Raw genomic sequence first — 27,430 nt, forward strand, 5'->3', positions numbered from 1 at the left:
CGCCAGCCGTCCCAGCACCCCCAGGGCGGCGCCGAGGACCCCTCCCCCATAGAAGCCACCTTGAGCGGAAAACGTGGGGTCCCGGCGCAGCCGCTTCTGGCCGCATCTGCCGCTCCCCAGCTCGCTGGAGAGCCCGCCCCGGAGGAGGGGCCGGCTCCGCCCCACCTCTTCGCTGCCTCCCTCCCCCTTCCCTTGCTGTTCTCGGGCCGCGCGCCCCCTCCTCCCCCTCCTCCCCTCCTCCTCCTCCGTCTCCTCCATCCTTACCCCCACCCGGTTTGTGCGCCCCTCCTGCTGCGACTAGCTGGGAGGCTCGGCCGCCCCCGCCCCGAGAGGGAGGCGGGGGCGCTAGCGGCGGCGGCCACCCGAGGCTGCGGAGGGGACCGAGATCCGAGGCCCCGAGGCGGCCCTGCGTCTGGACCAGGCACGCGGGGGCTGCTTCTGCACCCCTGGCCCTGGGCCGCCGGGCCTGGCCTCGCCGCGGAGTGGAGGAGGTAAGGGCGGGTCGCGGGCATGCTGCGGGACTGCTCCTGAAGAGGGAAGGAGGGAGGACCCCAGCCGCTGTCTCCTCTTCCCCTTCCTTCTCCCCCACAGCCCTCCGGAGGCCCGCGAGGCCGCCCAACCAGGAGGGATTCTGGGCAGGCCAGGCCAGAGGCAGGGAAGGGGTTAATTTAAGGAATTAAAATCAGAACGATTTGAGACCAGGCTTCCCCTCCCCCCTCTCGTCTGTCGCTCCCCTAGCCAGGTTGGGGGGCGGGAGCGGACTCCAGAACCCCTGTGGGACTCTGGACCTTGGAGAGCAGGGGCCAGAGGGAGGGAGGAGGGGGAGCGCCCTCAAACCCCGGCCCTCCCCACCTGCTTCTGAGGGGAATGGGGGAGGGGCTTGGTGCTGAGGCCGGGCTGGGCACCTGTGCGGTGTCTGTGCGTGCCGGTGTGCACGTGTGATAGTCTGGAGGTGTGCATGTGTGTGCACGCATGTTTCCGTCTCCTCACATCCCAGTGCCTGCGCTGGTGACAGTGCTCACAGTGTCTCTGGATGTGTGTGCCCCACTGCATTGCTTTGCATGTGAGTGTGTGCGACTGGGTGCCTGTGTGTGCTGCCCACAGTCCGCCTGTGAGTACAGAGTGCGGCCTGCTCTCTCCTTAGGTCGAGTCTGCAGCGAGGGGCCCAGATGGTTTTCTGGGTGTGGGATCCAGGTGCTGGAGCCTGTGTGTGTGACCTTGGGAGGCGTGTGCCTGTTTGCAGGAGCAGGAGAGAACAGAACAGAAAAGGCAGTGTCAGGGCTGCCAGGAAGCAGAGGACTGGATGCATTGACCCCTGTGGGTCTTCACCAGGCTGGAGTGACTATTCTGGGAGGTGCACATGCTGGGGCCACAGCCACAGGTGTGGGGAGCCAGAGCCCCAGTCTTCTTGGGGAAGTCAGAGGGATTTAGGGAGGTGGAGGGCATTCCTTTATTCCCCACCCTCAGGGGTCTAATGGGGGGATAATGGGGACACCTCCAGTCGCCTCTCCCATTCTTAGAATACCACCACCTGCTGGCAGATGCCTCCTGAAGGCGCCAAGCTTAGAGCTTCATTTCTTTGGCTTGTAAACCCATCTGTTAACATTCAAACCTTCCGCCCCCATTTCTGTAATTTCCACCTTCTCTGCTCCTTTCCTGCATGTGGATTTTATACGGAAAGAGGGGGAAAGAGCTGTTAGGCCCTGAAGGCCAAGTGGAAGAAAGAAGAGAGATGCCATGGGTTTGACGAGAGTTGGGGGCAGGGAAGGGGAGACCATCAAAAAAGAAACTCTCCTAACTTCTCAAATTTTGCCTGATCTGAATTTAAGCCAGAGAAAGAGAGAGAGACGGAGAGAGAGTTTGGGAATATCCCCACAATTGTTTCTAGATTTAAAGATGCCTAGCTTGTTTTGTTTTTGTATTGGAATATTTGTTATGAGAAGGGGTGATGGTTATTGAAAGGTAATTGCCATTCTGCCTTTAAATTCCTTAGTGTTCCTACCTCTCTAGTAACCATTGTACCCTTTATTCATTCATTCAGCAAATATTTATTGTTATTGTGAGCCAACGTGTGAATATTACTGTGTCGGTGTGACATTCCACTTCCAACCAGAAAGAACATAGTGTCGAGACTAAAAACATGGGTTTTGAAGTCGGTCAGGTACTACTGGATTCAAATCCTAGTTTGTCACAGTTTTAGTTATTCATTGGTATATAACAAACCACCCCAGGATTTCACGGTTTAAAACAACAGTGATTTGTTATTTCTCATGATCTGTGGATTGGCCGTGACTGTGGAATCTCCCGCTCAGCTGCATTCAGTTGAGGGACTGGCAGGAGAGGAACATCAAAATGACCTCTCATCCTCTAGAGTCTCTGCGCACGGCATCTAATCATTCAGTCACCTAGCCCAAGTTTCTCACATGGCAGCTGGACCCCAAGAGGTAGTATTCCAGGAGGAAAAGTCCTAAAGTACAACTGCATATCAAGCCTCTGCATCAGGCTTGCTCATGTCCCATTGGCCAAAGCGAGTCACACACTCAAGCCCTGAGTCAATGTGAGAGGAGATCACACAAAGGCAGGAGTACTGGGAGGCGCGTCTCACTGGAGGTCTCCAAAGCAACAGTCTTTACTGGCCTTGGGCAAGTGATTAGGCCACTGGGAGGCATCAGTTTCCTCATCCTAATATGGAGACAATGCCAACCACTTGTCAGCATTGTGCGAGGACTAAATGAGTAGCACAATATCTGACCAGAATCATTAGTGACAAATGGTCACTGTTTTGATGATTGGACTACAAGCACCCTAAGGGCACAGCTGTCATTTACTTTTACATACCCAGTGCCTGGCATGGGCTTTGTGTTTGACCTCTTTTGCTGGGTAAATAAAATGGAATGAAGCAGATAAGCCCCAAGCCTTGGAGCTCATAGGGTGAGCAAACCGTGTAGGGAAGACACTGCAAGTAGTTCTTACCTCCCAGTAGATGACTGGCAGAGCCAGGAAAACACCTGTTACTCTTTCGAGGTGATGATTAGATTAATTTAATTATAACCAGTTCACCCAGTTCTAGAATGATAAGTATGGAAATTGCTTTGCTTACATGAAATCAATCAATTCATCCATTATTCAGTGTGATTCCTCTAACAACGTACTGATGTCTACTATGTGTGAGAAACGTGTGGGATGAATCAGTTGCATCGTCCCTGCCTCCAGTGTATGTGTAGGAGGGATCTGATGTGCAAACAGGTCCATGACCTGGATGTGACGCCTGTTACCATCCTTGAAGAGCTAAGGTAAGGAGTGATTCGTGCTGTGATGTGATTTGAGCTGAGGGGGGAGCCTGAGGTCAGGGAAGGCTTCATGGAAAAGGAGGCATTTGAGCTGGGCCTGCAGAATTCACCAGTTGGAAAAGGTGGTCCCAGGAAGAGGGACCAGCATAATTCTAGACTTGGGGCTATGACAGACAGCACGTGGCTGTCCCAGTGGAGCAAAGCCCCATAGGATGCCTGCGGAGGGAAGCAGAGACAAAGTTAGAGCTGGCAATGCTCAGGATGGTCAGATTCTAGCCAGTCTTAAGGACAGGAAGGCAGGGTGGAGTTTACCTCTCAGAAGATGGCCAGCCTTCAGACATGTTTTTAGAATAAAAGTGACATGACTGGATCAATATTTGTAGAAAACTTTGGAAGCCATGAGAATCCAAAGCAGGAGGAGTTGGAGACTCTGGTTAGACAGTATCAGTAGTCCATATATTAATAGAGGAGGATACAGGACTGAACTGGGACAGTGGCTGTAGGGCAAGTAAGAAGTAGACAAGAGTCAAATATTTAGAAGACAGTGGTGACAAGAATCGGTGATTGATGAAATCTGAGGGGGACTTTGAGAAGTCAGAGATGGCTTCGGGGGTTGCTATCCAGGGTGCTGAGTCGATAATGAGGCTGTGGGTCCAGATGGGAAACATGAGAAAGAAGCCGTTTGAAGGTGGGTATTGTGGCACTGTGAGTTCAGTAAAGTTCAGCCACATTAAGCTTTGAGCCGTCAACATTGAAAGAGGGTCCTTTTCCTTCTTTCCTTCTCTACTGGCTGCTTATAGGAGACATTTAAAAAAAAAATAATTGCTATAAATTTCAGGTCTAAGGCATTGAGTTATTCATGCCTCAGGCCAACAGAAGTGATGATACAGAGTAGAATTGGCTCATCTCTAAGAAACATTTAAATACGTTCAGGTTTCTCTCATCTTAGACTTCTAGCTTCTTCTGAATTCTCCCATGCTGCCTCTACCTCTTTGCAGCTGAGCGTCTTGTGTCCACTCACTGTCTCACCTCACTCCTCCACCCCTATCATCCAGGCTCATCAAAGCAACTCTCTTGAAAGTTCCCTGTGCACCCTTTCCACTTCTGCTCTTACTTGAGTTGCCAATATTATTTCCACTGTTGCCCAGTCCTTTCCTCCTTGACATCCTCTCCTCCCAAAGAACTCCCATTTCTCTGCTGGTTCTTAGAAACTTCTTGGTTCTTCTCCCTCCCCTGCCTCTCTGAAGGTCCCCTTTCCCCCCTGCTCTATTTTCTCTGCACCCTCTCCCTGGGCATGCTTATCCACTTGCATTTTGATGCAAGTTGCCAAAGCTGTATTTTTGGATCCTTATTGCAAATCATGTACCAAATATCTCTGCTTCCAAAGCCCACTGGAACCTCAAACTCATGAAATCCACAACGAAACTCATCATGTCTCCCCATCACCTGCCTTCCTTCATTTGCCCTCCTTACCGAGTCACATCCTCTACCCAGTTGCTCAAAACCCAAACCTGAGCCTCGTTTCTTTCTCCCTTTCTTACCTGCCACAGTCATCCTGTCACCAGGCCTTCTCAACTCTCCTTCTCTGATTGTTTCTGTATCCATCCTTCTCTCCATTTGTACTTCTGCTACCTTGGTTAATAATTTCCACTTCCAATGTCCCAACAGCCTTCTTCCTGACCTTGTCCCTCTGTGTTCATTCTCTAAACTGTAAATCTGTTCAAGTCTTTGCCATTCATTCATTCCACAAACACTTACTGAGCACCTAATCCATGCCAGGCACTGTTAGAAGTGTTGGGGAAATAGCAATAATTGAGACATACACTGTCTCTACCTACACGGGACTTACATTTTAGTTCCCTAAAGAAGGCATGCTCTTTCTCACTTCCTTGCCCTTGTACATGCTGTTCCATCTGCTTGAAATGCCTTTCTTCTCTGCTGACCTCATAAGGCTCTTCTTTACCTGGCAATTCTACTTTGTTCTTCAAGAGTCAACTTAGATGCTGCCACCTCTGGGGGTTTCCCAGTCCCCCAATTCCTCAAGCAAGGGTAAGTGTAGATCCTGTGCCAGCCTCTTGCATAACATTTATCTAATGACCATATCATCTAATACCTCAGTCTGCCCCAGAAGATCACAAGCTGCTTGGAAGCCAGGACTGGATCTTGTTTGTCTGTGTGTCCTCAACACACATAGCACAGTACCTGGTATACTTCATGGCACAGAGTAGGTATTAAGTAAATGCACATAGAATGAATTCATGTTTGAATAGAGCTTATAGATAGCTCTATAGATCTATAGAGAAATATAGGTTTGGGAGTGTATTAATTTGGACTCTTCATTGCAAGTGACAGAAATCCAACCCAAACTACTTAAGCAAAAAAGGATATACTATATTTACTAATTCACGTAGCTGGAAAGAAGGGAGATGAGTGGGTCTTGGGCACCCAGGTTCTCAAAAATGCAGTGAGGACCCTCTCTCTAGCTCTTGCCTCAGCTTCACTCTGAATGTTGCCACATTTTCCCCCACCATGCATGGGCTTTCTTCATGGAGGTTGACAGCTTCATCATCCTAACATGTGATCCCAGAGGGACAAGAGGACTCCTCTATCATATAAACTCCAGTAAAGGACTGCGTTGGCTCAGCTTGAGGAATGTGCTCTTTCCTGTGTCAATCATTGTGGCCAAGGAGATAGAGATACTGTGATCGGCCAGGCCTGGTTCATGGGTCCACTCACTAGGATTGGCAGCCCTGCCAGAACCACATGGAGTAGGGAGGGCAACTCCCCAAAGAAAGGATGAGATTTTGCTATTAACAGAAGGTGAAGAAGACTTGCTGAGCAGATGAAAACAATAATATCTACTGCAGGAATTATCAGCGACCACATGATAGTGGAAGCCATAGAAATACAAGATCATTTGCATTTCTGCAGAGTCAACATGTGAGAACGTAACAGTAGACAGGACCTAGAGAAGACAAACATCTTGAGATGGTTGGTCTTGTTTGAAGAGATGAGACCAAAATCCTTAAAAAGAAAGGCTAGTTCAGCCTACAGAATCCTTCCATCCAAAGAAAGCCTCAAGGGGGACTTGAAAGAAAGTAGACTTAAGATAGGCATATCAGATGGGAAAAGGAGCATGATAGGCCTGGGGATGACAAGGAGGCAGATCCTAGGGCTGCAGACATTGCCAGTTGGGAAAATCTCCAACTGTTCCATCATGGTGCTCATGGTGCAGGACTGTGATGAAAGTTGAACAAACAACACTTCTATTTTTCTTTTTTCTCCTTTCCTTCGTCCCCCTGCCTCCATTACCTTCTTAGCTGCATTCTGGCAAAGCTTCATGCCTATGCTAAGTAGGTGTGTAAATCTAGGTTAAAACATTCCTAAGAAGATTCATAGTCATTCCTCAGCCCTAGCAGATGGAAGGAAACTGGGGGGTGGGCTGGCCTGGGGTAAAGAGCCACCTGGACCCCGGAATCCCCTCCCCTCCTCTCCCTTGCACACCCAGACTTTCCCCTTCCCCTGCTTTCTCAGAGCCTGGCTAGCAGGATGCTGCTTCGGAGGTGCTCGGTGGGAGGGGAAGGGACAGAGAAGACTGGCTGAAACTGAGGCCCTGAAAGGCGACCCCCACAGGGAGTCCACCACTTAGTTGGGAAGGGCAGGCACACACAGATTCCCTAACACCAGGCTGACCATGTATTACAGAATAACCTTGTTCTTGTTCTTGTGTATGTGTGCGAATTAAACTCTGTGATATCTTTGGTCACTTTGCCAGCTTCTTCAGTTCTGTTTGTTAGTCTGTTCAGGTTTTCTATTTCTTCCTGAGTCAATTTTGATAATTTATATTTTCCTAGAAAAATATTCAGTTCATCCAGATTTTCAAAAATTTGGGCCAAAAGTTATACCTGGTAGCATTTTAGTAATTTAAGAAAATCTTCTCTGTGCCAGTGGTTATATCTCTTTTTTCATTCACAGTGTTATGTATATGTATTCTTTCTTTTCCTCTCTTTCTCTTTGAATAGATTTGCCAGAAGGCTATTTATTTTGTTGGTCTTTTGAGAGATTTTTTTTTTTTTTTTACTTTTTTAATATACCTAAAGAATGGTGATGTTGGAACAATTACTAAATATTTATTTTTTAAAAAAGAAAGTTAAGTCCTGTCTCATACATAATAAGGTACTTAGGGATGAGATAATATGATATTTAGGATTTGCTCACAATTATCCAATGGTGGGGGTGGGGCAAGTGTGAAGCCTGGGAGCAGTATGCAGATGAAACAAAACTGGCTATGAGTTGAGAATTGTTGAAGCTGGATGATGAGTTACTTAGGAGTTCATCATAATATTCTCTCTGTTTTTTAATATGTGTAAAAGTATCCATAATGGAAAGTTGGTGTTTTAATCCCTGTCTTACCATGCCCACCAAAAATTTCTAGATGTATTAAAAATCCAAATGTAGGCTGGGCATGGTGGCTCATGCCTATAATACTGGCACTTTGGGAGGCCAAGCTGGAAGGATCGCTTGAGGCCAGGAGTTCAAGACCAGCCTGGGCAACATAGTGAGACCCCATCTTTGCAAAAAAAAAAAAAAAAAGCCAGCACGGTGGTGTGCAACTTGGGAGGCTGAGGTGGGAGAATTGCCTGAGCCCAGGAGTTTGAGGTTACAGTGAGCTATGATTGTGCCACTGCACTCCAACCTGGGCAACAGAGTGAGACTCTATGTCTCTTATTTTTTATTTAATTTATTAATTTATTTATTTTGAGACAGAGTCTCACTCTGTTTCCTGGGCTAGAGTGCCATGGAGTCAGCCTAGCTCACAGCAACCTCAAACTCCTGGGCTCAAGTGATCCTCCTGCCTCAGCCTCCCAAGTAGCTGAGACTACAGGTGCACGCCATGACACTCAGCTAATTTTTCTACTTCTAGTAGAGATGGGGTCTCACTCTTGCTCAGGCTGGTCTCGAACTCCTGAGCTCAAGCAATCCTCCAGCCTCGGCCTCCCAGAGTGCTAGGATTACAGGTGTGAGCCACCACGCCTGGCTGAGACCCTGTGTCTCTTAAAAAAAAAATGTATACAAGAAAATCATATATCAAGTAATTGTCAGTTTATAACATGGTTATTTGTTTAAAGCCCTTAATTTTAAAAAAATTCTGGAATTTTTAAAAAAGGAAACCACGAGTACTAAAAGAAAGCATATGTAACTCAGCCGAGCACGGTGGCTCATGCTTGTAATCCTAGCACTCTGGGAGGCTGAGGTGGGAGGATCGCTTGAGCTCAGAAATTGGAAACCAGCCTAAGCAAGAGTGAGACCCCATCTGTACCAAAAAGAAAAAAAAAAAACAAATCAGCCGGGCATTGTGGTGTGTGCCTGTGGTCCCAGTTACTCGGGAGGCTGAGGCAGGAGGATCACTTGAGCCCAGGAGTTGGAGGTTGCAGTGAACTACAACAACGCTGATGCACTCTACTCAGGGCAACAGAGTGAGACTGTCTCAACAAAAAAAAAAAAAAAAAAAAAAGGAAGCTGAAAACATATGTAACTGTTTATATAATCTTTGGGTAGGGACAGACTTCCTAAGCATGACAGCAAAATCAGATTTTGCTGAAGCGTACTTTAAAACTTTAGTATATCAATAAAGACCATAAACAAAAGTAAAAGCCAATCAACATACTTGAGAAAAATATTTGCAGTATATAAATGACAAAGGATCAATATTCCAAAAAGCCCTTGCAAATCGATATGAAAATATGAATGTTCAGTATAAACATGAGCAAAGTAGTACATAGGCAAGTTACCAGAGATAGAAATGACTGGTAAATGTGTGAAAAAACGTCCAACCATCATAAAGAAATGCAAGTGAAGCAGCTGGGCCATTTTCCACTTTCAAGTTGGCAAGAGTTCAGCGAGGCCAGATCGGGAAGCCGAGGAGTTTGGCTGCAGTTGGTAGACAATGGGGAGCCCTTGAAGGAGTCTGAGCAGGAGTCATCTAGAGAAGGGGGAATCTGGTGCCTTCTGCATGGTGGCATAGAGCTGTGGGACTGAAGGCTGGGCCAGAAGTCTAGGTGTGAGGAGGCTGTGGCCCAGAAGGGCACAAAGCACGAGAAGAGCAGAACAGTGGGGTCGCAGGCATTCCGAAGGAGTAATCAGCAGGTCTTGATGGTTAGCAGAGAGAGAAAAATGGAGATAGCCGGTGGCATGGCTGGGGGGACAATGGCACGGAGGAAGGAAACAGGGATGCTGGGGACTGAGTGAGGGGAAGTCCAGGATTTGTTTCTGACACTGTGGGTCATTGTGTTAGTCTGGAATCTCATGGTTAGAGACTGGCAACCGACTCAAATGATTAAAGCTACAAAAACATTTGCTGCCCCACTCAGTTGAGATGTCCTGGGTTAAAGCTTCAGTCACAACTGGATGTGGATGTTCAAGTGATATCATTAGGAGTCTTTTTCTTTTTTTCTCCCAAAGAGAGGACAGAAATGGCTACAAGCAGCTCCAGGCTCGCATCCTACCGGCTGAACACAGGTCCTAGGGTGCCTGTGTTGGCCTGGATTGAGAAACATGTCCATCACTGACCCAATCACTGTGACTCTAATGGAACAGCCTGAGGTCATATGTGTTCCCCTGGAGCCTGGCATGGGGGTTGGTCAGCCCTACCCAAACTCATTCAAAGGCGGAGGGGAATGGTTCACTAAGGGAAAATTGGCAGTCAGTCCACAGCAAAGGGTTACTAGAGCTAAGCAGCAAAAACAATAAGTGGCCACCTCAATCCACTTCTTGGCATCCAAGATCTATGCAGACCCCCCTCCTTTCCTGTATAATTTAAAAAACAGTTCCCTGTTTACCATAATGCAACTGTCCCCCATAAAACTTAAACCATAGTCATCCCATTTCTGGAAGGAGATATTCCAAGTTCTTACCCTGTTGCCACATCCAGCCCCAGTTCAACATCTTGGCAATGGGCTGTTTGGTCAGGTGCTACGCTCATGGTCTTTCAGTTTATGGCCAGACCACCACAATGGGGGAGAAATTGGATAACCGCAGAACAAAAACCCTCTGAGTCGAAGAGAGGAGGTCAGGAACAAAAGCTGGTCTGTGGTCCACACGATTGACTGAATGGCAAGGAAGAGGTTCCCTGGCCGCCAATCTGCTGCTCTGATTCTGTTGTCTCCGTGAGAGTGGCCCTGAGGGGTGCAGGTTTGGGGGTTGGGGGTAACCTTACGGGCTGAGTAATCCTGGTCTTTGTTTTCCAGGTTTGAGGGGAGGGGTTGGGTTCTGGCAATATAATTTCCCTTGCCCATTAGGAGGCTTTTCAGTCAATTTGCATTTGGTCATCCCCAGAGCTATTAACCAAAGCTAGAGACCTTATTGAAAGTTATAATTCTTGGATGAAGTCCCTGGTGGTAGTGTTGAGGAGGGGAGGGGTTGTCTCCTAGCAACAGGCCCCAGTGCTCCGCTCATCCCAGGAGCCCCTGGTTCTGTGGCCTCTAGCTGGGCCTCTGCCACAGGGCAATGCAACCCCCCAGTTTGGGAGGCAGAGCTCATTTACCCCTTCCCACTGAGGCTGTGTCCTAACGGAAGGCTGCTTATAATGGAAGCTTCTGTGGCGCTGGGAGGGCACAGCAGGAGAGGTTCAGCAGGGCCTGAGGAGTCAAGAGCCTGTCAGGCCCTAGGCTTATCTCCCTCCGAGTTTCCAGCCTCCTTCTCTTTGCTTGAGCTGACTTTAGCTTGAAGCGGAGAACTGGCTCTTAATTACCTGACTCTCAGCCATATTGGATTACTGGCCTTAGGCGGAAAGGGCCTCTCTGAGCCAGCTGCATTTTCGTCCTTTCTGCTTTCAGATGGATCCCTTTCAGCCAGAGTGTATCTCTTTCTTGCTAGACCTGAGGCCATGGGAAAGACACACCCAACATCCTGACATTTTGCTACAAGTCCCCTAATAAAGTTCTAGCCTTGGTAGGCGTACACGGCCTCAGCCTCAGACGCAGTGGGAGACAGTTTAATCAGCCGTTTTGGTGCTCTGTGACAGGCTCACCAACTTTCGAGCAGGGAACAGGGGAAGCAGTGCTACCTTATACCTCTCCCCTTAGTTCAGCTAATTCCTTCTTAGGGTCTATTAAAAATTTCCATCTCTGATTCTAATTTCCTGGCTAGGACATTTTCCTGATACAAATAACACAGACCCAACTGTAACTAGCTTAAGCAAAAAAGGTAATTGATTGGCTTATGTAACTGAACAGGCCAGCATCTCAAACAGTGTCTGTGAGAAATCTCTTTCTCCATCTCAGGTCTGCTTTTTTGGGTTGGCTTCATTCCCAGGTGTTTCTTCCCAAAAGGAGACAAAGATGGCCCTAGAAGCTCTGGCCCTCTCCGTCAACTTAGAAACCTGAGCCCAAAAAAGATGCTTTTCCTCAATAGTTCCAGAACAGTCCTGGGGCACGTTGGCTCAACTTGGGTGTTCTGTGCCTGTCCCAAGACCCTGGCCAGGCCTATATCCCATTCCCCAGACCATGTGGACTGAGAAAGTGAAAATGGAACAATGGTTTCTCAAAGTCAAATCAGGGTGCTGCTACCAGGAGGAGGACTGGGTGCTGAGCTGGCACAGGGAACAGACAGCCACCCATACATCCATGTGAAAATGGCAGGTGGCACACAGAACTCAGGAGCAGGTCAGGATGGAGAGGTCGAGCTGAGAGTCTTGAAGATGAGATTGACTCTGGGGGAGGGAACCAGGCTGCCTGTGGGGAGGATAGAGGCAGAGGCGGGTGCAAAGGCAGACCTCAGAGAAAGGCCATCAGGGTTTCTCTGAGACAGGAAGTTTAGGAAGGCAGCAGGATCAGGAATTCACAGAACTGAGAGGAAAATCCAAACAAAGCAACATCATGGCAGTCTCTGAAGATGGAGGGGTCAACAATATCAGCCAAGGTCCCAAGTGGGTGAAGACCCTTGATGACAACTGGATTATCTGATTATCAGGTGGTCTATGACCTCGAGGAGCACAGTGACAACAGAGGGTGGTGGGAGCATGATTGCAGGCAGTTAGGGAGGGGATGGCAGTGAGGAATGGGATGGAGACCCACAAGGCAGGGGAGAGGTGACAAGAAGCCAGAGATGGGGCGTTGGCAGCAGGAGTTGAGAGGGGGAAGGGGTGAGATGCCAGAATGGGGCGGGGAGGGCTTGTGCCAGAAAGGTGTGGGAAAGACAGATATAGGACCCTTGGCGTGAAGGGTGGGGCAGGAACACTTACTGGAGGTCTCCCTATCCTTTTCTAGGTCTGAGAAAAGGACCCAGGTGTCTGGAGTAGCAGGGATGGGAGGGTGTGGTGCAGAACAAACAGTGACACTCACAGGTATCATTCAGTGGAGTGATGTCTTGGTCCTGCAACAGGGTACCAACAGTCCAGCCTGTGTGATGGGTGTGGTTTGCATGAGATGAAAATAAGCATCTTCTTGTTAAGGATTTTTAAATCTGTAAATACATAAAGTACATATAATGCACCAATTTTAAGTGTGCAGCTTGATGGTTGTTTACATATGTATGCACCTGTATACACCCCCTCAAAGCAAGATACAGAACATTTTCAGCATCACATAAGTTCCCTCCTGCCCCTTCCCAGTCCATGCAGCTCCCAGGAGTAACCTCTATTCTGGACTTCTTCATCAATGTTGTCTGTTCTTGAACTCCATCTCTGTGGAATCCTACAGTACGCACTCTTTGGTTTGGCTTCTTTTGTGCAACACAATGTTGAATGGATTCATCCATGTCATTGTGTGGTACCAATAGTTCCTCTTCTTATTACTGGGTAGTATTCCATTATGAATATGACACAATTTATCCATTCTGTTGATGGGCACTTGGATTGTTTCCAAGTTGGAATCATTATAAATAAAACTAAGTCCTTTGACAAAAAAGAAAAATCTCATTCTAAAACCTCATTCCCTCTCACTCTCGCACATGTACAGGCCGTCGCACAGGTACCAGACCAGGCCAGGCCCTCTAACCTCCTTCCGGGTGGGTGACACGGGCGCGGGGACTGGGAGGGGCGGGTGGAAGCAGCGATGTCATCCTCCTAAGACTAACTCTCTCTCTTCTAGCCTCCTTGCCCCTGGCCGCGGGCGCCCTGAGCCTTCCTGACCCCGCAAGGGGGCTCGCCCGCGGCCCCCCATGAGCGCGCCTGGCTGACCGTGGGGCGGCCGCGGTGGAGCCAGCGCGCTGCGGGGGCGGCGGGGCCATGGCCTCGCTGGACCTGCCGTACCGCTGCCCCCGCTGCGGGGAGCACAAGCGCTTCCGGAGCCTGTCGTCGCTGCGCGCGCACCTGGAGTACAGCCACACGTACGAGACGCTCTACATCCTCTCCAAGACCAACAGCATCTGCGACGGCGCCGCCGCGGCCGCTGCAGCCGCTGCCGCCGCCTCTGGCTTCCCGCTAGCGCCGGAGCCCGCCGCCCTGCTGGCCGTGCCCGGCGCCCGGCGCGAGGTCTTCGAGAGCACATCCTTCCAGGGCAAGGAGCAGGCGGCAGGGCCGTCGCCCGCGGCGCCACACCTGCTGCACCACCACCACCACCACGCGCCCCTCGCGCACTTCCCCAGCGACCTGGTGCCCGCCAGCCTGCCCTGCGAGGAGCTGGCTGAGCCGGGCCTCGTGCCCGCCGCCGCCGCGCGCTATGCGCTGCGCGAGATCGAGATCCCGCTGGGGGAGCTGTTCGCCCGCAAGTCAGTGGCGTCCTCGGCTTGTTCGACGCCGCCGCCCGGGCCCGGCCCCGGCCCTTGCCCTGGGCCCGCCTCCGCCTCGCCCGCGTCCCCCTCGCCCGCTGATGTGGCCTACGAGGAGGGCCTGGCGCGCCTCAAGATCCGCGCGCTGGAGAAGCTGGAGGTGGACCGGCGGCTGGAGCGGCTAAGCGAGGAGGTGGAGCAGAAGATCGCAGGCCAGGTGGGGCGGCTGCAGGCCGAGCTGGAGCGCAAGGCGGCGGAGCTGGAGACTGCGCGGCAGGAGAGCGCGCGGCTTGGGCGCGAAAAGGAGGAATTGGAGGAGCGAGCATCGGAGCTGTCGCGCCAGGTGGACGTGAGCGTGGAGCTGCTGGCCTCGCTCAAGCAGGATCTGGTGCACAAGGAACAGGAGCTGAGCCGCAAGCAGCAGTGAGTAGACCCTGGGGTCTCTGTGGGTGGGTGTGCCCCTGTGAGTCACTGTGCTGCCACCACTACCACCACCACCACCGTGAGCGAGCCTGAGTATGTGGCCATGGCTTTGTAATATGGAATACGTGGCTATGAGCATGCAATGGTGATTGGGGCTGGGGCCAGTTGGGGGTGGGAGCAAGAATGTCATGATGATGTGTGTTTGGCACCGTGAGTACATGGCAGTATGACCATGTGCCTGTTTTTGAAGACTCGACTCTGTCTTTCTACTCCTCCTCTGTCCTAGCCAAGGCCAACTCCTGCATTTTGGCACCAGATCCTCCTCCCTTTCACCTACTCAAAGACATGACCGGATTCTCCCTTCTTCCTTTTCCACCATTAGATTTACTCTATCTGCATATCACTTCTAAAAGCATGTGGACATGATGTCATTTCTCCCATCTGCCACAATGCCACCTCTCCGTAAGCTACTGCCCCTTTTCTCTCCTCCTTACAGAAGAACAACTCTTTGTCTCCGATTTCTTTCCTCACTTTATGTCTTGGACCTGATCTGATCAGGTTTCCAGCAGTGACTCCCACTCGTGTCAGCGGGGACCTTCACGTTGCTAAGGCCAAGCCATCGTCATACTTGACCCATCAGCGCATTTGACATAGCTAGTCTTTGAAACACTTTCTTGGCTTTCAGTACACTCTTCTCTCGGGATTTCCTTCTATCTTTTTGTCTACGCCTTTTCAACCTTTACTGGCTTCTTCTCATTTCTCTGGTCTTTAAATGTAAGATTATGAACTACAGATGGTCCCCAACTTACAAAGGCTTAACTTACTGATTTTTCAATCTTATAGTGGTGTGAAAGCTATCCGCAATCCGTAGGAACTGTACTTCGAGTACCCATACAACCATTCTGTTTTTCTTTTTCAGTACAGTGTTCAGTAAATTATGTGAGATATTCGAGTTATTGGGCTATGTGTGGGGATATGTGACGTGGCTGTGCGCTCTAAGCGTGTGCCCGGGAGTGCATTGGGAGGCTGGGTATTGAGGCCACGTGTAACAGAGCATGTCTGTGTGAGGCGGATGTGACTGGTTATGGTGTATGGATTGTGCGTTTAGGGCTGGGTGGGTGTGGTGTGTGTGACTCAGTGCATGTCTACGCTTCTGTGTGTGCCGTTGTGTGGGGCGTGTGCTGGGCCTGTGCTGCATGTACCATGTGACCATGGGCAGACACTGCAGGCAGCTGTGCCCTGTGTCTCCCCGCACTGGCCAGGTTCTCCTCCAGAGGGTGGGTGGGCAGCCAGGCCGAGGCCCTGGGGTAAGAGACTGCTCCCGGCCCAGGGAGGTGGTGCAAATCGACCAGTTCCTGAAGGAGACGGCGGCACGGGAGGCCAGCGCCAAGCTGCGGCTGCAGCAGTTCATCGAGGAGCTCCTTGAGCGGGCTGACCGTGCCGAACGGCAGCTGCAGGTCATCAGCAGCAGCTGCGGCAGCACTCCCAGCGCCAGCCTGGGTCGTGGGGGTGGGGGCAGCGGCGCGGGCCCCAACACCCGGGGCCCAGGCAGAATGGTGAGTGCCCACCTGTCTTGCCTCCTCCACCTGCACACCTGGGCCCCCCAAGACCTCCCCATACACAAGGCCTGACATCCCCTATAAGGCCCCATGCTTTCCTTCTCTGGCTCTTCTCCCAGGAGCAGACTCCAGGACTGGAGTAGGGGTCCAGGAACAGGAAGCCCCTCTGATGGGGCAAGAGTGCCAGCCCCTGAGGCTGTAGTGAGGTGTGACTCAGTGGCCCTGGCCCTTACAGGCCTATCTCTGCCCATCCCTGCAAATGAGAGCCCAGGAGCCACAAGCTGGGGTCTGGGGTGGTGGGTGGGTGTGGGGAGGGGCTGGTGAGCCTGCCTCTCTGGGCTATCTGTCTGTCCATTTGTCCATCTTTCCCAATCTTTTTCTGTCTCTCTCTTCTCCCTCCTCTTCTCTCTATCTTGTGCCCTGTTTCTCCCGCTGTTGCCTCTCATCCTCTTGCCTCCCCTGCCCATTTTCTTTCCTTCCTGCTCTGGGGCCCACAGCGAGACCACCACGCGGGCCCAGCCGTGCCTAGCACATATGCGGTGTCACGGCATGGCTCCTCTCCAAGCACAGGGTAAGCCTTGGGCCTGGCCCGCCCCATGCAGCCCACCCTCACCCTGGAAAGATCCACTGGCCTGTCAGGAGCTTCTCTCCTCCTCCTTCCCCTATCCTCCTTGGGCCATCTGTGTCTCCCTGTCCATACCCAGAGGGAGCTTTTGGAAAGCAGGGCGGGTGGGTTGCCCTTGGCCGGTGGTAGGGGTGGGTAGGGAGTTCGGGCAGGCCTGGTGCTCCCTGGTGCCCCTCACCCCTTACTGTCTGGTCCACCCCGCCCCAGGGCCTCCAGCCGTGTGCCAGCTGCATCTCAGAGCTCAGGCTGCTATGACAGTGACAGTCTGGAGCTGCCTCGGCCAGAGGAGGGGGCCCCTGAGGACAGTGGCCCTGGGGGCTTGGGCCCACGGGCGCAGGGTGCCAACGGGGGCTCAGAGAGGTCCCAGCCCCCTCGCAGCTCAGGCCTGCGGCGCCAGGCCATCCAGAACTGGCAGCGCCGACCCCGCCGACACAGCACTGAAGGGGAGGAGGGGGACGTCTCAGACGTGGGCTCCCGAACAACCGAGTCAGAGGCTGAGGGGCCATCAGACACCTCCCGTGCCGGGCCTGTTATGGCTGGGCCATTGAGCAGCTGCCGGCTCTCAGGTAAGTCCCGGGAGGCTGGGCAGAGAGGCCAGCCTTTTCCATGGTGCTAGGCCCTTTCAGGGGACGCAGGGCTGAGGCAGTGAATCTCCTGGACTCCTGTACCTTCCTTCCTCCTTCCCCGGACTTGGCCACCCCTCCTATGGTGCCCTTTAAGCCTGGGGCAGGAACTTGAGTGACAGAGCAGGGCTGCTGGCACAAGGGTGCCATGTCCGTGGGGCGTCCATTCACATGGTGGGCTCGTTAACTTTCATAGGGAGTCATTGAGTGCCGACTGCAGGCTCTGAAGCCCTGGCACAGTGGGGGAGAGCCACGTGCCACGTTCACAGGAGGCCATGCACACGTGCGGGTGGGTTGGGAGGTTAGAGGGTTAGTGTCAGGAGTGCGGCTGCACCCCCTTTGACTGTTCTAGGCAGCCCCTCACCTGCCTTTGGGTTCCACACACCCAGTTTATGCTCTGGCTCCCCCAACCTCTTTCCTTCTCCAAATCTGACAGAGCCACCTCATGTGGGGGTTGAGTTTGGACTGTTGGGTGATATACAGCCTTAAAAAGAAAGTTTAGGCCAGGCACGGTGGCTCACGCCTGTAATCCTAGCACTCTGGGAGGCCAAGGTGGGAGGGAGGATTGCTTGAGTTCAGGAGTTTGAGACCAGCCTGAGCAAGAGGGAGACCCCGTCTCTACCAAAAAGAAAGAAAAAAAAAAAAAAAAACCTACCTGGGCATTGCAGCACGCACCTGTAGTCCCAGCTACTTGGAAGGCTGAGGCAGAAGGATTGCTTAGAGCCCAGGAGTTGGAGGTGGCACTGAGCTACAATGATGCCACTGCACTCTACCCAGGGCGACAGAGCTCTGAGACTCTGTCTCAATAACAACAAAACAAGAAAGTTGACATGAGGAAGGGACACCTTTTTCTAATTTGTAAGATTAGGGCTGGGGTACTGCAGAGGAGGGGGAAGCAGAGGCCCTCGTCCTTCCTCCCAAGGCACCGGGCCCCCAGCACGGTCTTGTGTGCCCATTCCTCCTGCAGTGCCGACCCCACCCCAGCTCCCCACTCACATCCCCATGCTGGCCCTTGACCCTCCATGCTCACTTTTGACCCCCTGGTATTCTGCAGCCCGCCAGGAGGGAGGCAGTGGACGGGGTCGGCGAGTGGAGAGGGGCAGCCCCTCACGCTCCAACGAGGTCATCAGCCCGGAGATCCTCAAGATGCGAGCCGCCCTCTTCTGCATCTTCACCTACCTGGACACGCGCACACTGCTGCACGCCGCTGAGGTCTGCCGGGACTGGCGCTTCGTGGCCCGCCACCCCGCAGTCTGGACAAGGGTGCTGCTTGAGAATGCACGCGTCTGTTCCAAGGTGCCCACCCCTGCCTGCCACCCTCACCCTGCTGTGAGCTTGCCTTTCCCCCTCGTAGAATCTGGTCCCTCGAGATCTGGTCCTTGCAACCCTTACAGCACCGCAGCTCCAGCCTGGCTCCCTGAAACGCTCCCATGGGGGCTCCCATCCTGGGGCTGGCCCACCTCCAGCCAGCCAAGCTCAGACTTCCTCATCCCCAAATACCCTTCTCCTCCCCACAGTTCCTGGCAATGCTGGCTCAGTGGTGCACCCAGGCCCACTCGCTGACGCTGCAAAACTTGAAGCCCCGGCAGCGGGGAAAGAAGGAGAGCAAGGAGGAGTATGCCCGGAGCACCCGGTGAGGCCTACAGTGGGTGGGTGGGTGGGTGCTCCTGGACCACAGACCTGGAATTGAGTGAGGATGCTGCCCAGAGGAGGAGGTGGCCATAAGCAGCTCTCTGACCTCCTGGTCATCCCCAGGGGCTGCCTGGAAGCGGGGCTGGAGTCCCTGCTGAAGGCGGCCGGGGGGAACCTGCTGATCCTGCGCATCTCCCACTGTCCCAACATCCTCACCGACCGTTCGCTCTGGCTGGCCAGCTGCTACTGCCGTGCCCTGCAGGCTGTCACCTACAGGTGGGTGCACCCTGCCCAGGTCCCGAGGGATCCCTAGGCACTGCATAGCCTTCCCCCAGGGTTCTCTGGCAAAGAGTCCCTAGAGCTCTGTGGCTCAAGGGACAGAAGGCTTGGCAAGAGCAGAGGCCACCAGGGTGGATGACTCCAGCTTTGTCTTTCCAACAGGAGTGCCACAGACCCCGTGGGCCATGAAGTCATTTGGGCCCTGGGCGCAGGCTGCAGAGAGATTGTCTCCCTCCAGGTGGCACCACTTCACCCCTGGTGAGCCCTGGCAGGGGGGAGGGGGTTGGGACAGGGTTGGGCCTGGTCTGGGGCTGGGGACTGAGCAGGTCTGAGCCCATTCCATAAGCTGTTTTGGAGACAGATTCACACACATTGATTCACACATATTAATTCACACATAATGCATTGAGGTATTAGGAGCAGAGCTTTAGAATCAGACCTGGGAATTTGTCCCGGCTCACTGGCAGTGTCACTTTGGGCAACCCAGTTGTGTCTTAGTTTCTCAAACTGCAAAGTGAAGGTGATGTTAGGATTCTGCTGACCTTATCAGGGCTATTGCTGGCTCCAGTGAGATCATGTACACAAAACCTGCAGGGTCCACACTAAGTGCTTAGTAAACACTCGATAAAATTAGCCAGGTTTGTTTGGCATATGAAAGGCAGTTCAGGGAGGTCAGTGTATAAAGTTCAAAAGAGCTGGTTGTTGGAGAACCCAGGGTGTGAAATCACTCCTCTTCTACTTGGAGTCCTTAAGCACCCCAGGCTCCTTCTCTCCCTGGCCAGCTGCTATTACTGTGCCCTGCAGGCCGTCACAGGTGGGTCCACCCTACCAGAAACAGGGCCCATGCTGATCCTTGTCCCCTCCCCAAGTCCTCTCTCCACTGACAGCTCCAGCCAGGTCATCCAGTGTGTCTTCACCAATGCCCTGGCTAGTGTCACTGCTCCCCTGCTTCAATTCCCACTGCACCGTGTCGTGATCCCTGCCGTCATCCATCCTGCAATAATGTCTCCATGTTTTGATCTCCTCTAGACTGGTGGTTCTCAGGGCAGAGTGTGGGAATGTCCGTGTCTGTATCCCTGGTACCAAGTGCACAGCAGATGCCAGGGAGATGTCTGTTGCCTGGGCGAATGCTGAGGGATGAAATGTTCAGGGAAATAGCAAGTTTGGTGGAGTGTAGTGGACAGGGCCAAGCAACACGTATGGAAAGGAAGGTCGGAGCAAAGTCAAGAAGGGCCTTGCTAAGGAGTTTAGGTTTTTGCATTTTATCTAGAAAGTACTAGGAAGCTACTGGAGGGTTTTAAAGAAAGGGATTGAGATCAGACTGGTCATATTCTGTGTCCTGCCCCCACAATAGATTTCCACTCCTTGAGGGCAGGGACCATGTCTGTATTGTCACCACTGTATCCCCAGGGCCTGGCTCAGTTCTTTTCTGTCTAGACACATGATAACTGTTGGCTGAAAGATGGAGCGAATGGATGTAGGAACGGCTTACAGCGCAGAGGGTGAATTGCAGGGAGACTAGTTATAATGCAGAATGTTGATGCTCTGAACTGTGGGTTCAAGAGTTACTTAGGCATCAGACTCTGCAAGGCTTGGCAGGAGATGAGGGGAGATGAGTCAGGGGTGATCCCAGTTTTCTGACTTGACCATCTGGGTTCTTGGTGGGACACTTGCCTGGGACAGGGAAAGGTCCCAAAGGAGGAACACACTCAGGGGGTCAGGCATCCGGAGGCTTCCCTGACGGCTCCCCACTCCCTGTTCTCCAGCCAGCAGCCCACGCGCTTCAGTAACCGCTGCCTGCAGATGATTGGTCGCTGTTGGCCCCACCTCCGGGCCCTGGGGGTTGGGGGCGCCGGCTGTGGGGTGCAGGGCCTGGCATCACTCGGTAAGTCTTTCCTTGGGACTGGGGTAGGGATGGGTGAGAAGCAGGTGTGGGTACAGTGCTACCCTGAGAAATTCCACAGGGGCTCGGGCTGCAGCCTGGGTGGTGGCAGGGGCCTCAGGGTGCTGGCGTGACCTGTGGAGTTTATCAACAGGGCCTTCCCTTGTTCCTCTTCTTAGCAAGAAACTGCATGCGGCTGCAGGTCCTAGAGCTTGACCATGTGTCGGAAATCACCCAGGAGGTGGCGGCCGAGGTCTGCCGGGAAGGCCTGAAGGGACTGGAGATGCTGGTGCTCACGGCCACTCCCGTCACCCCTAAGGCCCTGCTGCACTTCAACAGTGAGCAATGGGGGGATGCGGGGCAGGGGATGACCACCACCCATCACCGTGCCCTGTCAGCAGGTAGCATAACCAATTCCCTGTTGCTCGTGATCAGCACCCGGGCAGACTGACCAGGGTTCTGGCCCTGGCCTTGCCACCAGTGCCTTCTGAGGACATTCAAGGCCCTCCAGCATCTGGTCCACATGGTTCAGTTCAACAGATATTTGTTGCCATACAGAGACAACGTGCTCTACCCATGTTGGAGGCATGAGCTGTCGGCCCCCATGTGAGCCTCTAGCCCAGGGCAGAGGCGGGGGAGGACAGGTTAGGAGCACAGGTTCTGGGCTGGACTGACCTCGGTCCCCGTGCTGGCTCTGCTGCTCATTAGCTGTGTGACTTTGGGCAAGTTTCCATACTTCTGTGAGTTCTGTATCTCTGTCTGCTAAGCTGACTTTCCAGAAGGGGTAGGAGGATTAAGTGAGGTGATGTGTGTAAGCACCTCCAGGATAAGTCTCAGGGTGAAGACTCCCCTGTCCCTGGACTCCCAATCATGCCTCCTGTAGGTCCCCCCCTTTCTCAGACCACCCACTCCGCTCGCAGTCACTCTGCCTTCACCGAGGAGGAAGGTGCCCAGCTCGGGCTGCTCCTGCCCAAATGAGACCACCATCTGGGACCCTTTGGCCCCAAGGAGGACCCCATGCCCTGACCACTTAAACGTCCCTTGACCTTCTTGCCAGGACCCTCTTCCCTCCCCTTCGGCCACATGGTCACTCTCTGGACCTCACCATCAGAACTAACTATTCAGCCTCCAAAATCATGACCTCCAGGCCCTCAGCCTCCCTGACGTCATGTGATATCTGGTCCCTTAAGCCCTCTGCTCCCAACTGTTTCCCTGCCTCCCCTGCTTCAAGCTCCAGCCTCACCTCGGCCATTCTGTTCCTTGCAGTTCATTTCCAAATGCCCAGACCATAGTACAACTGTCCCCTCTGCCAGGGAAGTTCCTAGAGTCCTTGAACAACTGGCTCTTTCCCACTCACCCTCCCAGAGTCCACTGCAGCCTCTCCCCTTCCCCAACCCCATCACCACCTTCTCCCCACGTCCAGCTGTGAGCCCCTGGATGGCGTGGGCCGGCTCCCCTCGTTTATGCTCCCGGCTGCCTGGCACACGGTTGTCTCTCAGTCGGTGTCTGATTTCATTAGTGAGAGGGCAAAGGAGGCATCACCCATGGCCCATTGCCCAGGCCAAACATGGGTCCCCCCTTACCCACCTCTTCTCAGGCATTTGCCGGAACCTCAAGTCCATCGTGGTCCAGATTGGGATTGCTGATTATTTCAAAGAGCCCAGCAGCCCTGAGGCCCAGAAGCTGTTTGATGACATGGTGACAAAACTCCAGGTGAGGGGTGGGCTCTGAGGCCGCCTAAGACCCCAAGTGGCATCCCTTGACTAGGGCTGGCGGCCTGGGTGACTGTGCTGGGAGGGCCCCACCTGTCTGGCTCTGAGAGAGAACTAACCCAGGGTTTGGTCCGCAGGCCCTGCGACGGAGGCCCGGTTTCTCTAAGATTCTGCACATCAAGGTGGAAGGTGGCTGCTAACCCGGGTAGGGGGCGGCAGGGCCCCTGCCAGCCCCACACCAGGGCACTCTCTTTGGACCTCCGGAGGGACCCTGGTTTGGACTAGACCCTCGGAGGCCTACTGTTATCCCTGGCTTCCAGGGAGGGGTGACAGTTTCCTGTCCTTCTCCTGGAACTGCAGAGCAACAGGCCTGACCCAGGGTACTGCCTCTCTAGGACAGGGGCTCGGACAAAAGCTGCCCTCCGACCCCCACCCTATCCCCAGCTGGAGCAGCCTTCTGGCACAGCCAGCGAGGAGCTGTCCCCACCAGCACCTGGTGTCATCACCTGGAGGATCTGCAATAACCACCCAGTGGCTCCTCAGCTGCTCAGGCAGGCCTTTCCTTCCGGCACCCGGCCTCCCCATCAGGGCCTCTGCCAGGCTCCCGGCCAGAGGAGGTCCCGGAGGCAGCTCCGACTTGGCAAGGAGGGCTCTTCTCCCCTTCCCTGTCTCAGCCTTCTGTGGGGCATCCCCTTTAGACAGCCTAGGTTCTGAGTCCACATTCTCCAGGGCTAACACGGGCAGGCCTAGGGGCCTGGGCACACGGTCAGCCAAAAGCTGGGGCATGGCAGTGGGGTAGTGGGGATGGGTTTGGAAAGGACAACAGTCACTCCGAACTCCTCCCCAGGATGAGACCACCCCTCCAAGGTGGGGAATTGCCAGGTGGAGAAAACTTATTTAGTGCTGTAAGAAGACAAGACCCCTCCTCCCGACCCAACCACCACACACCCCACCACATTCCAGAGCTAAATTCAGAGCTGAAGGTGCATGTTTCTATACTTACTATTCATTCCCGAGGGACCCTCTGGAGGGTCAAGGTCCCAGCCCTGGGAAGCCCTGTCAGCAGTGAGAAGTAGTTACCATCTTCAAGGAATTTCCCTCTAATCAGGTGCTTGGGCAGGAATCCGATGGCCTTTGGGTCCCCAAGGCCATCTGGGAGGGAGGCACTGGGCTGCCCTCTGTGCTGGGGCCTGGAGCAAGTTCAGAGGAGGGTGGTTTGCTTTGCTTCCTTGTCCAGTGAACTTGCTTAAAGATACAGCCATGGCAGGGAGCCAGACCCGTGGGGCCAAGGAAAAGGAAGAACATTCTCAACCGACTTGCTCCCCCTTCCTCAGTCTTCACTGGCCCCATGGCTAAGGGCTGTGTTGGGGGTCTCCTGCCTAGGGGCAGTGCTGGGGCCTGGGCTGCAGCCACTTGGCTCAGAAGCCACAGAACGCCAGTGGAGGTTTTCATGGCCCTCGCACAATCCCCAAAGGACCAAGGCTCCAAAGACTGAAGTCTTCCTCTTAGAACTCCCACAGGGGTTCAGAGGCTGCGGGTCCTTCCAACCTTCATTTGGAAAGTTCTTTCAAACATCTAAACTAGATCCATCTTAGGGTTTCCTTCTCTCCTGTATAGGATCGGCTCCCAGCCCTAGCCTTTAGGCTGCAGGTCCTGGCTGGTGCTGGGGTCATCTCGTTTCCCAGTCCTTCCCAGGGACCCAATTTTCTGCCACAACCTGGCTTGGACATCAAGACCCAGCCCTAGGTTACCTTGTAACGAGTCCTCCAGAGCTGAGACCCCACAAGCGGAGCAGCCTACCCCAGCTCCCCTGGCTTCACTCCCTAGCACTGTCCCAGGTCTTTTTATTATTGCTGACTTTTTCTCCTGTGGCTTGTTCTGTCCCTGCTCTTTGAAGACCTGAAACACCAGGGGTGTCATGTTGGCAATTTCCTATCCAGTCCTGCACGAAGCCTTGGTGTGTGTGACGCCCCTGTGCCCCTACCCCAGAGCAGCTGGCTCCATTGGCTCCCACCTCCCCAGCCTTGTCCTCAGGAGTCACAGGAAGGAGCAGCACAGCTTTCCTCTCCTCCAGAGGCCTGGAAGGGAGGTGGAGGCCCACTCAGGGCCTGGCTGCCCTGGGTTTGCCTGGCCTGCCTTGCCAGCCACACCCCTGTAGCTCCTGCTCCCATGACCCCAGGACCAGAGGTGCTGTCCTCCCTGTCTCCTGGGCAAAGCACAAAAGGATGCCCTGCTTGGCCTGAGCCTGCCAAACTGAGGAACCTTCTCTGCCCCAGGGAACCCTCTATTCCTGAACATAAGGCTTTGGGCAATTTTGCCCTGGATGGCACCCACTGGAATGCCTGGCACCAGCCCTAGGACAGGAGGTTGGGGAGCACGGGCAGTGAGCTAGGGTGGGAGAAAAGTGGTGCTGAAAGGGCCGATGCTAGTTGTACGTCATTCACCCATTCATCCATTCGTGCAACAGCGCTGAGCACCACCAGTGCTAGAGGCAGAAGGATGAACAAGACCCCCCTTTGCCTGGTAGGACGTCCACCCCATGGGTTTGGCTCTTTCCAGGAAACCCCTTAAGTTCTCCATCGTGTGTTTTCTGGCTGTGTGTGTAAAGGATGTGTCATGTTGCACGGGTCTGAGCCCTTGCCAACAGGAACAACACGTCACAGTGTGTCCCATCGCACTTGCACCCCTCTGGCTGACAGACTTGTGCACCCTGGCCTTCACGCATGCCTTGAGCCTGGCAGCTTTGCAACCCCCTGCCCCCACCAGCAACTTGATGCTCTTGTTTTGTTCTCTGCTCAGGGGGATGAGCCTTGCTGCTGAGTGGGGAGCTTTTGCTTGCTGGGATGCGCCTCATTTATTCACTTCTATGGCAACCATGCAACCAGGGCTGAGGATGGGGAACAGGGACAGAGGGCCTGGCCATTCCTAGAGGCACCTCATCCCATCTGTACCCACCCAAAGGGGAGCCGTCATCCCCATCATACCTAGTAAGATGCAAAAAAGGAATATCAGAGAGCAAACCAAGGCAGGCCCTGCTCCAGGGGTCCCAGCTATGTGTACAGGTCCTATGGGTGGTGGCCACTTGGTGTCCCTACCACACAGCCCGGCCCTGGCACCTGGGAGGTTGGCATGCTTGGCTTGAGTACTTCATGCTTTTTTCAGGCTGCTTCCCCACAGCACTGGCAGGAAATGAAGATGCATATATGTGCATCCCTGCAGGGAAAAAGTGAGCTGCCCAGAACCACAGCTTTTCACTGGCCAGGAGAGACCACCTAAGGAGCAAGGCAACTCATGTTTCCTTAGTCTTGTGATAGTGGAATCTGGGCCAGCCACTCAGGAATTGCTTCAAAAGGAAACAAAACAAAACAAAAAAACAGCCTCTTTCCAAGGCCTGCTCCTCCAAGGTTTGGCTCTGTTCTTTGCCTTTGGGTCCTGCCTGTCCCCCTGATCCTGGTCTCTAGTCCTCTGGGCCACAGGTGGGGAGCTCCCCAGGCCCCAATGCAAGGCGTTAAGTCAAAGGAGACCTTCCCAGAGTGACTGTTGGTGCCAAAGTCCCAGTTCCTGGTGGACATGGGGTGAACACAGGAGATGGTGAGTGGGTGTATGGCCCAAGTGCCCAGAGATGTTAACTTGAACCTATGGGATCTTTCCCAGCTTCAGTCCCTGATGAGTGTGACTTCCCTCCGCTGGGGGTCTGCTTCTCTTTTTACCCCTAGTGGACATGCTTTCTCACCCAGCCTTGTTCCAGGCCTGCATTTCTGTATATATTGCTATGTATCGTGTGTATGTATTTATTCCTGGACAAGTGTGTTCATCTGCAGCCCTTGCCTGAGGATAAGGTTTAGGATTGGGTGAAGATCAGACTCCCAGGGTCAACTACACAACTACTCCCTCCCCAACCCCCTGGGACCTCAGCCGGTCCCAAAGCAGCCCTGACAATCAGGCAGGCTCCCCACCATGAGGCCAAGCCTCCTCTGCCACTGCCAGCATGGCCCTGGGGGAGGCTTGGCCTCAGGCTCCCCGGTCTTCGCCCTGCCCTGGCAGGGGTCTTGTATCCAGGGGCTGAGGCCTGAGGTGACCCAGGCTTGCCTTGTGGCCGATGCCAGCAGGCTTGTTTCTAGTAGGCACCTCTAGTGGGGACCTCCACAACTGGCCCCTAGGCCCTGCCTTCTCACACAGCCAGGCTGCCATGCGCCTGAGCCGTGAGAGGGTAGCTTCCCCACCTCAAGCACATCAGGCAGAGGGGTGGAGAGCAATTTTTGGTTTTACTTTTGTTTCTAAAGTGGTGCCTGTACCTCCAGCCCCCAGGGGGCCTTCCCTGGCCCCACTCGTCTGCCCCACCCAGGCATCGCCATCCCAGCACTTTGCTCCACGTCACCCGTAGATGCCCTTTGCCGAATGTACCTGAGTGTATGTATTTAAAAGGACTCACATGGGCATCAGAGAATTTATGGCTCTGTATCCAATAAAAGATGGTGAAACCGGTCTATCTGCCCCAGGGAAGTCAATGGTATGTGGCCATATTTGTCAGTCTATGTCACCACAGCCTTTCTGCAGCTCAAGCACACAGAGGCAGGAAGGAGGCAGCCTGCCCAGTCGGCATCAGTGGGGTGAATGGAGCATTAGGAAGACTTGCCTCAGGACTGCGGAGATCACTGGAGGTGACTGCCACCAAGGTTACTGCCCCTGCCATAGCTC

General features: G+C 53.5%; 1 protein-coding gene across 1 annotated transcript; it reads left to right on the forward strand.

The window, feature by feature from the left end:
- The first annotated feature begins 163 nt into the window (after window positions 1-163).
- On the forward strand, window positions 164-27,219 carry FBXO41 (F-box protein 41). Its single transcript, XM_069494747.1, has 13 exons — window positions 164-491; window positions 13,379-14,420; window positions 15,751-15,976; window positions 16,477-16,550; window positions 16,812-17,170; window positions 18,282-18,523; window positions 18,745-18,860; window positions 18,983-19,135; window positions 19,301-19,396; window positions 20,905-21,023; window positions 21,200-21,358; window positions 22,618-22,733; window positions 22,870-27,219. Exons 2-13 carry the CDS (start codon window positions 13,516-13,518, stop codon window positions 22,930-22,932), a joined length of 2,628 nt encoding a protein of 875 aa, XP_069350848.1. The 5' UTR covers window positions 164-491; window positions 13,379-13,515; the 3' UTR covers window positions 22,933-27,219.
- Window positions 27,220-27,430: the final 211 nt, after the last annotated feature.

The sequence above is a fragment of the Eulemur rufifrons genome, chromosome 19, assembly GCF_041146395.1.
Source record: "Eulemur rufifrons isolate Redbay chromosome 19, OSU_ERuf_1, whole genome shotgun sequence".
Taxonomy (NCBI): domain Eukaryota; kingdom Metazoa; phylum Chordata; class Mammalia; order Primates; family Lemuridae; genus Eulemur; species Eulemur rufifrons.

Bases quoted from the DNA above. Each gene is read 5' to 3' on its own strand.
- FBXO41 (XM_069494747.1), top strand. From the start codon at position 13,516: ATGGCCTCGCTGGACCTGCCGTACCGCTGCCCCCGCTGCGGGGAGCAC. The intron at 15,977-16,476 runs GTGAGTGCCCAC...TGGGGCCCACAG, and splicing joins CCCGGGGCCCAGGCAGAATG to CGAGACCACCACGCGGGCCC. The intron at 22,734-22,869 runs GTGAGGGGTGGG...TTTGGTCCGCAG, and splicing joins ACATGGTGACAAAACTCCAG to GCCCTGCGACGGAGGCCCGG.